The sequence below is a fragment of the Arachis ipaensis genome, chromosome B08, assembly GCF_000816755.2.
Source record: "Arachis ipaensis cultivar K30076 chromosome B08, Araip1.1, whole genome shotgun sequence".
NCBI classification, from domain to species: Eukaryota; Viridiplantae; Streptophyta; class Magnoliopsida; order Fabales; family Fabaceae; genus Arachis; species Arachis ipaensis.
In genome coordinates, this window is record NC_029792.2 from 118,624,549 (window position 1) to 118,634,536 (window position 9,988).

The following is a 9,988-nucleotide window of genomic DNA, read 5'->3' on the forward strand; positions in this document are numbered from 1 at the left end:
AATGAATTGATTAATTATATATGGATTTTTATTTTTATTATTTTAGGTATATTCATTCTCATCATCAACTATATTATAAAAGATTAATGGGTTTTCCTGAAAGGCCTAATATATATGTTTTATTCTTTTAATATATTTATTAGGGGATTGTGACATCAAGTATATCATACTATGTACAAGGGTTGGTAATTAAGAAGAAGGGACCTGTCTTTGCAACTGCCTTTAGCCCTCTTATGATGATCATTGTTGCCATCATGGGCTCCTTCATCCTTGCTGAGCAAATTTATCTTGGAGGGTAATTAATTAAATAATTGAATTCTATTGCTGATTGAAACATAAAATAAAATAATAAAAAGAAATTCTATTCTTGAATATAATCTTCTAGCTTATTATATGCATGCACTACCTAAATATACATAATTAAAAATTTAATATAATTTGTGAGTTTTTTTATAAATATTACCAATAGTTAAACTTTTTTCAAACGCTTTTAATATATGGAAATTTATTATGTTCTAATAAAACTTATATACAATGCATGCATATAGTATATCAACGGTATTCCCAATATAATTAAACTTTTTTTTTAAATAAAGAGAAAAAAAAAAGGAAGAACTCTAACATGGTTCATTGTCAGTACTTTTTAAAAAATGTATTGTAGTATATAAATCATACTACTTCATTGAAGAGATAATTTTAGTATTTAGTAATCAACCTTTTGCTTTATATATCAAAATCAAAACAACATCAATTTCTCTCATTGCAGCCTTTGAATTTGTCATCATTTATTTATTTATTTTATGGATGCAGTGTGGTTGGTTCGATCTTGATTGTAATAGGCTTATACTCTGTTCTATGGGGAAAGCACAAAGAACAAATAGAAACCAAAATGGGACATCATGATGATAATGATATACATTTGCCTGTTACAAAAGTTAGTGCTCAAAATTTTGGAAATGAAGACTCAAAAAATGATGCCACAGTAGATCATTGCACCCAAGAAAACTTTGGTCACAAAGAAGAAGTCAACAAGGAGAAGCACTCCTCTTCGGTTGTAATAGGCATGACTAACCAAGAGACAAATTAATAAAGGCTTAAAATTAAAGTTAAAAAAAAATGTTGAGTAGGAAATGTTAACCCTTTTTTTTATTTCTCATCAGCCCAGGAAAAAATTACCAACAACTTTGTTACCTTGTAGCAATTTTAGTTTTCCTTATTATTGTATGTAAAAAGGATGTTACGTTGTTGGTTTTGTTATTTGTATCAACAAATAATTATATGACTCTTGTGATATGTATAAGAGATTCCAACTAATCGATATGTATAAGAGAATCATGTTTTTAATTTCTCCTTCTCGATCTTTATTTATTTTTTAATTAATTTCTCCCTTTAATTATCTATCTACTCTTTGATTATGTAATTATTGTGGCACAATAGCTGAACCCTGATTCAGAGTCCATTATACGTAGTGGTACCACTTTTCCCGGTATATACTCGAATGTGACATTCCATTCATTTTAAGTTTTCTGAGATTATGTAATTATTATAAATTAAATGTTGTTGAAAATGTGAGTAACTTAGTATACACTTCAAAAAATCCACTCAAAATAATTGAATTTCTTATTATAATATGACAGTAATATTATTTTCGTGGAATTTACTGTCAGTGACTAAGAATAGCAATAGAGGTGGCTACAACCATAAAAAGGATTTAAGTTTAGAATTTTCATTAAAAAAAAGGAAAAAAAAAAGGAAAATAAGGAAGAGGATGACAAACTTGGCAAATAGAGGAAAAAGAGCATACAATGGTGGAGACTGGAGATGACAACTTGGAAATGGTGGCACAGTGGTGATAACAGAGAGAGAAAGAGCGCATTGAGGAGAAGTTGACGACAGGAGAGAGATGGAAGGTAGAGAACACTAATCGGCGACGACAACGTTTGGAGGGACAACGATGGCTGTTGGGGACAACTAGTGGTGAGGAGTGATGAGCCAAAAACTTGATACACTCAAGTATTGGCAAGTGCACCAAATCGCTTCAACCTTTAAGTAATACTAAGGTGAGTGAATATCGTTTTCATAAGAATTAAAGGATTAAATCAAACAATTTTTAATTGAATCTTTTAATTAGATCGATCGAACATTTGCAAGAGGAATGATGTATGTGAATCTTGAATTGATGGAGAACATTAAAAGAGAGTATTTAATGTGAATGAATGCCTATGAATTTGAAGAAAGAAAACCGTGAATAAAGAATGTTAAACGCTTTAGAGATGTTTAACTTCAAAAAAAAAAAAATCCTCATGTTTCTTCACTTTGATTCATGCAAAAATATTTTCACAAGAAATCATATATAATCAAATTTCAATTTTTTGACAATTCAATTTCTCTTAACTTAGTTAATTGTCAATTTCTTGGTTAACTAAAAAAAAGAGGTTAAGCACAATTCAGATTTAACACCACACAACTTTTAAAATACTATTCTTATTCAAATTGAAAATTATAAGTAAGAGTTTCAAGCTAATTCTGATATTAAATTTTCTAAAGTAATAACAGAATCCAAGACAAAATTAGAATATTTTCTAATATTTCTAACTATTAAAAAAGAAGAACGAGACTCAATCTTAAAAAAGTATAAAGGCATAAATCAAAATTAAAAAAAATAATTAGATTACTAATCCATGAAAAATGAAACTGAGCTTCTAACCCTTAACAAAGGAAGTTTAGTTACTCTTGATAAAGAAGAAAACAAACTAAAACCAATAAGATGTTGGATGAATCCAGTTTTTTGTTCCCGTGAACCATACGTTCACTTATTTATATCCTAAGTCCTATCTAGAATTCAAATTCAAAAAGTCTAATTTTATCTTTGGTAGGATAAGATCACTAAAACAATAATTCAAATTTAATCTAAAACTAAATCTTAAAACCAAATCTTATCTTTTTAGAAGAAGTTAATACTAACTAATCAATCAAATCTTGAGTATTCGGGTTGAATTAGAGCTTTGAATTAGAGCTTTCTTGGCGCTGGACTTGAGTGATTGGCGCCTAATTTAAATGCATTTTTAGGCCATTGAGAGTGAAAAATTACTTGAAGTTGGACTCCGGAATTTGGCACTTGGAATGTATTGGACTTTTCTGGCGCTAGCGCCAGCTTGGAAAATTGGGTGCCAGGCCTTAGGCCTTGTCGAAGGCACTGGGCACCAGCTTTGGGCGCTGAACTTGGCCTTCCATGGAGTTGGGCGCCTTACTTGGGCGCTGGGCTTGGATGGATGACGTTGGACTTCAGATCCTTGAAGTCTAGTGCAAACTTCTCTTCCTCTCCTGGGAGTTCACTTTGTATTTCCTTGTTAATTTCATTTATTCTGGGACAAATCTTTTTCTTTGATTTCAAAATTTTGTTATTTTATCTTTCTTTTAAATTCAAATTTTAAAAGTTTAGTGGTTTGTTAGTCTTTCTTTCTTTTAAATTTGAATTTTAAAAACTTTAATTTTTCAATTCTTATCTTATCTTGTTTCTCTCTCTTGATCTTATCTTTTTAATTTTTGAATTTTAAAATTTTCTTTTGACTTCTTCTTTTTAATTTTCAAAAATTTTCAAAATTAAAACTTCTATCTTATTTTCAAATCTTGTTAGTTAATTGTTTGTTTTAACTTCTTTTAATTTTAAAAATTTGGTGTCTCTTTAATTCTTCTTTCTCTCTCTTATTTTTCGAAAATTTTTAACTTCTTTCTCTCTCATCTTTTCGAAATTTTTCAACGTATTTTCCCTCTTTATTTTCGAAAACCCTTTAAATAACAGACACCTTTATTTTTCTTCTCTCTTTACCTAAGTTTCTCACAAGGAGCTCTCTATACTCTGACATAGAGACTTCTTTCTTTTACTCTTCTTGGTCTCTTTCTTTTTGTTTATGAGCAGGAATAAAGATAGAGAAGCCCTTATTGATTCTGATCCTGAACCTGAGAGACTCTTAAGAAGACGTTTGCAGCAAGCTCAAGCTAGCAGAGCCAGAGGGAATCTCACGGAAGCTCTTGAGCAAGAAGCTGCAGATACAATAATGGCAGCTAATCCAGAAGCTGGAGGAGACGCAAAAAAGGTCCTTGGATCTTATACTGCACCCAACTCTGACTTCTATGGGCGCAGCATCTCCATACCTATCATTGGTGAAAACAACTTTGAGCTTAATCCTCAACTGGTCACTCTAGTGCAACAGAATTGCCAGTTTTATGGACTCTCGTAGGAGGACCCCAATAAATTCATCTCTGATTTTCTGCAGATCTGTGACATTGTTAAGACTAATGGAGTAGATCTAAAGGTCTACAAGCTCATGTTCTTTCCTTTTTCTGTAAGGGACAAAGCTAGACTATGGCTGGATTCTCAGCCTAAGGAGAGCCTGGACACTTGGAAGAAGGTGGTCAATGGATTTTTGACCAAGTTCTTTCCACCTCAGAAGCTGAGTAAGCTTAGGGTGGAAGTCCAGACTTTCAGACAAAAAGAGGGAGAGTCCTTCTATGAAGCTTGGAAGAGGTACAAGCAGCTAATCAGAAGATGCCCTCCTGACATGATCTCAGAGTGGACCATGTTAGAGATCTTCTATGATGGCCTCTCTGAGATGTCCAAGATGGCATTGGACCACTCTGCGGGTGGCTCACTCCACATGAAAAAGATGCCTGAGGAGGCGCAGGACCTTATTGATATAGTTGCCAACAACCAATACATGTACATTTCTGAGAGAAACCCTGTGAATAATGGGACAGCTTAGAAGAGAGGAGTCATGAAAGTGGACACACTGGATGCCATCTTGGCCCAGAACAAGCTCATGTTCCAGCAAATCAATATGATTTCTTAGCACTTGAGTGGTGCACAGAGCTCAGCTGCGTACTCCCCAGAGACAGCGTATGAAGTAGACACTAGTGACAATGCCTGGATCACAATGGAGGAGGTGAACTACATGGAAAACTCCTCCAGAAACTCCAACAACAATCCCTATTCAAATATTTTCAATCAGGGATGGAGGAACCACCCCAACTTCGGGTGGAGAGATCAGCAGAAGCCTCAACAAGGCTTCAACAACAATCAGGGTGGAATGAACCAGAACAGGTTCAACAACAGACCATTCTAATCCTCTCAGCAGCAGATGAACTCCCACACAAAGCCTCTCTGACCTGGCTATTATAGTCTCTAACCTCTCCAAGACCACTCATAGTTTTATGGCAGAAACTAGGTCATTCATTCAGAATTTAGAGATACAGGTAGGTCTGCTAAGCAAAAGGACCCAGAGATCCTCTCCAACACTCTTCCAAGCAACACTGAGGTGAATTCAAAGGAAGAGTGCAAGGCCCTCACTATGGGAGCTGAGGCCGAACCCAAGGAGGAGCCTGCTACTGAGGAACTGAAGGAGATCAAGGCTCAGGAGGAGACTGAAAGTGTCACCATGAACGTCCCCATGAAGTTGGAGGAGCCTGAAGACCAACCATCTCCAAACGTGCAACAGGATCCTGAGGATGAGGAACTTGCCCAGTTTTTAGCAGTCCTCAGGAAGCTGCAAGTCAACATCTCTTTTGCAAAGGTGTTGGAAAAGAATCCCCCTTCTATGGCATGTCTAAGAAGTTTAATTTCTGACAAGAAGGCCTTAAGGGAAGATGAGACTGTGGTACTGACCAAGGATTACAGTGCCTTAGTTCAGAAAAAGCTACCTCAGAAGCTACCAGACCCCTGTGGTGCTAACCAAGGAGTGCAGTGCCTTAGTCCAGAAGAAGCTCCCTCAGAAGCTACCTGGTCCCGAAAGCTTCTTGATTTCCTACACTATAGGGACCATCACTTTTGAGAAGGCATTATGCGACCTTGGCTCTAGCATTAACCTTATGCCTCTCTCTATGATGAGGAAGCTGGGAATTCAAGAGGTGCAACCTGCCAAGATCTCACTAGAGATGACAGACAAGTCCCTAAAATGGGCATATGGCATGGTGGAAAACGTCCTTGTAAAGGTTGAGAACCTTTACCTCCCAGCGGACTGCATGATACTAGACACTGGGGAGGACAGAGACGACTCCATCATCCTTGGAAGGTCTTTTCTAGCCACTGCGAAGGCCTTGACTGATGTGAAAATAGGAGAGCTAGTCCTGAGGTTGCATGAGGATCATATTCTGTTTAAGATCCCAAACCCTCACTCTCCTTCAGATAAAGTAGGTACTACTGTGCAACACTTAGTCTTCCAGGCTCGAACTTGTGATGTCCAGGCTCGAACTATTCCTGGCATGTGAGCAACTTGGTACGCGTAATCATGATTACACATTCATTATTTGTCACAACTTCGATACAACTAACCAGCAAGTGCACTGGGTCGTCCAAGTAATACCTTACGTGAGTAAGGGTCGAATCCCACGGAGATTGTTGGTGTGAAGCAAACTATGGTCACCTTGTAAATCTCAGTCAGGCAGATATAAAGTGATAATGTGTAGTGACAAAACCCAATTTGACGGTTTGTTTTGTATTGATTTTTGGGGATTTTATCACCTTTTACCCATATTTATTCAAGAAATAGCATGGTTTTGTATATTCTCCTTTAATTGTGCTTGAATGTGAAAACATTTTTATTTTATCTTTTCACCATGAATTCTCATTTTGGCTATGAGTGTGATTACAACTATGTTGTAGGTGATGGGAGCTACAGTGAAGATGTGTATCAAGGATGGGACAACCAAAGGTAGGAGGAGCCATATGCATATGATCAATCCCCATGGCAACAACCTCCACCATGGGTGAAATTTATTTCTATTAGCTTTATTATCCCACTTGAATATGGTTTGCTTGAAACGGATGGCCAACTTAGGGAGCTTTGTACATTTTCCAGAGAGTTGTGCCTGCGCCGCGTCAACGTTGTGCCTCTGGCACAAACCCCACTTGCGCACACGCGCACACGACGCGTACGCGCCACTGTCGAAATAAGCCAACGACGCGCGCGCGCCATGCTTGCGTGCGTGTGGATGCCCTTTCTTCCATCCATTTCTTTTCTTCTCCTCCTTCCATTTCTCCCTTTTTCCTTTCTTCTTCCCTCCTCCTACCCCTCATCCAACACTTCCAAACACCATTGACAACCATTTATTTTAGTTAAAAAAATTAGTTAGTTAGTTAGTTGATTAGTTAGTTTTGGTTTAGTTTTCATTTTATTTTCTCTCTTTTCATCATAAGTGTTGGAGTATTGACTTTGTTTACTATACATTGCTATATCCTTTATTGCCTAAATGCTATTTTAGCATGAATGTTTTTAGATAATCTTTGTTAGATTCTATGATTGAGGTTATATTTTGTTACTTGGTTTTGAGTTCTTCATGCTTACCTTTTGAAAAATACCAAGTGATGAGAATTGTCTTCGAGCTTATAACTCTTTTGAATTGCATGTTGTAGCTAGCCACCATGTGATTTGGACCGTATTCTTTGATTAGGCAACCTCTTGATGGATGATGTTGTGCATTTACCTTAATGCATTGTATTTCATGATTATATCCATCCATATGTTTGACTTGAATGCTTTCATGCTTCTCTAATGCTTGTCTTACCTTACAAGTTCACTTAAAGCATCTCAAGCACACTAGGATAAGTGAAGTGCATGCTTCTTTTGTGACATAGCTTTTATGCTAATGTGTATTCTAAACCGCGCAATTTAGAATTCACACACCTAATATTTCTTAATGTCACACTAATTCACTCACCTCATTCTAGTGATTTACCTCATCCCAACAATGTATGCTTCCTTGCTTTTATATCTTCTCATCTTATGGTGTTATATTTTTGTTTTTCATAATGAATGCACCACAAGGAACCATGGAAGCGGAAGAAAGAACACATAGCAATCCGGAGAGTCGCCGTACCCCCTTGCTCATCTTTGAGTGCACCGAGGACGGTGCAAACTTTTAAGTGTGGGGAGGTCGTCTGACCGGTCGGCGATTTCGGGTGACAAATTTCTAATCCCAACACTTTTGCATTTCATTTTAGGTTTTCTGGATTTTTGTTGCAGTTTCTTATTTTTGCATATATATACACAATAAGCTTAGTCAAAATAATGAAATTTTCCAAGGATTTCTATCTATAGGGCACCAATTGATTTGAGTGGAAAACTTTTCATAGAACTTGCTTGAATTATATATTTTGTGGAACATGATTTATGAGCTAAGAACACAAGCTTGTGAGATTTGAGCCTAACGGTGTGGTTACATCTTATAACCACTTATTTTTCCTTCTTGTGTGCATTATTCTCTTTCTATGATTGTAATCTTTGATTTGTTTGATTCTTTATGTCCATTATTTTGTGTATTCATGCATTTATGTGATTGAGGCCATCATTTCATTTAGCTCACTTACCCAAATAACCTACCTTTTATCTTCCTTTGTTAGCCAAATTTGAGCCTACGCTTAACACACTTATTCTTATTTTAGCACATTACAAGCCTTAAAGCGAAAAAACAATGAATGTCCTTTATTTGGATCTTTGATTAGCTTAGGCTAGAGTGTGTGTATCATTCAAGTGTGGGAACCTTGGGACATTGGGTGAATAAAAGGGTAGTTTTGTATTATTATTGTAAATATTGGGAATTGGGTACATGCTCATGTATTGATTAAATGTATAGACCTTAAATGTATAGACCTTATGCATTGGTACTCTTGTATATAGTTTGAAAGAAAGAAAAAATGAGAAAAACAAAAAAAAATATATGAAAAGTATAGAAAAAAATGGAAAAAGAAAGAAAACGAAAAAGAAAGAAATAAAAAGGGGACAAAATGCCCCAAAGTGAAGCTCAATAAGATCAATGCATATGAGTTGTGAAATGAAAAGAAAATGCATGAGTATGTGAAAAAGTGAGAAAATGGGTAGTTAGGTTAGAACTTAATTGTATAGGATGTCATAGGTTAGGTGGGAAGTTTAAGCTTATCAAAGATTCAAATTTCAAGCTCACTTGACCAAATATGCATCCTACCTTGACCCTAGCCCCATTACAACCAATGAAAAGACCTCATGATACTTGTATGCATGCATGAAATAAATGTTGATTGTTAGAAGAAAAACAAATCTTGGAAAGCATGAAATAGAGGAGAATTGAGTGAATCAACCCTAAACACTTGAGCGAATAGAATGCAAACACATACGGTGAGGGTTTGATGCTCAATTACATGTTTTCACCTATGATCATCATTCTTCATGCAAGTTTGTAGAAATATTTAATAACTCAATTCAATTGTGGATTAGACTTGCTAGTCCTTAACCCTTGTGCATATATGTTTCTTGGGAATTGATTTATTTTGACCAAGCACTTGCATTCATTTAGATAGTTGCATATAGGTAGATTGCATCTAGTTAGTTTCCATTGAATAAATGCCATACCCTTACTTCATTCTTGGTTTAAGCATGAGGACATGCTTGGTTTAAGTGTGGGGAGGTTGACAAACCCCAATTTGACGGTTTGTTTTGTATTGATTTTTGGGGATTTTATCACCTTTTACCCATATTTATTCAAGAAATAGCATGGTTTTGTATATTCTCCTTTAATTGTGCTTGAATGTGAAAACATGCTTTTTAGGACTCAAAATAGCTAAATTTAATTCACCTTGATTCTATTAGATGCCTTAATATGTTTGTTAAGTGATTTAAGGTTTAGAAGGCAAAGATTGGATCAAGGGAATGAAGAAAGAAAGCATGAAAAGTTGGAGAACTCATGAAGAAATGGAAGAACCGGAAAGCTGTCAAGCCGACCTCTTCGCACTTAATCGACCATAACTTGAGCTACAGAGGTCCAAATGATGCGGTTCCAGTTGGGTTGGAAAGCTAACATCCGGGGCTTCGAAACGATATAAGATTTGCTATGGTTGCATTGCGCATAGGGGCGCGCACGCGCACGGTACGCAGACGCGCCGATGGTGGCACATGACCCACTTAATGCAAACGTGGCCAGCGATTTTAGAAGCCTTGTGGGCCCAATCCAACTCATTTCT

At 36.2% G+C, this 9,988-nt stretch overlaps 2 protein-coding genes across 2 annotated transcripts in view; both read left to right on the forward strand.

Moving 5' to 3' along the window:
* LOC107614053 (WAT1-related protein At5g07050) overlaps window positions 1–1,344 on the forward strand; it is a 3,777-nt gene extending 2,433 nt beyond the window's left edge. The window contains exons 4-5 of the mRNA XM_016316279.2: window positions 144–295; window positions 811–1,344. Coding sequence (XP_016171765.1) covers window positions 144–295; window positions 811–1,087 — 429 coding nt within the window. The 3' untranslated portion in view covers window positions 1,088–1,344. The remainder of the gene's footprint in view (window positions 1–143; window positions 296–810) is intronic.
* Window positions 4,581–6,264, forward strand: LOC107611555. Its single transcript, XM_016313466.1, has 4 exons — window positions 4,581–4,742; window positions 4,869–5,101; window positions 5,246–5,721; window positions 5,813–6,264. The coding sequence occupies exons 1-4, from the start codon at window positions 4,581–4,583 to the stop codon at window positions 6,262–6,264; spliced, it is 1,323 nt and encodes a 440-aa protein (XP_016168952.1).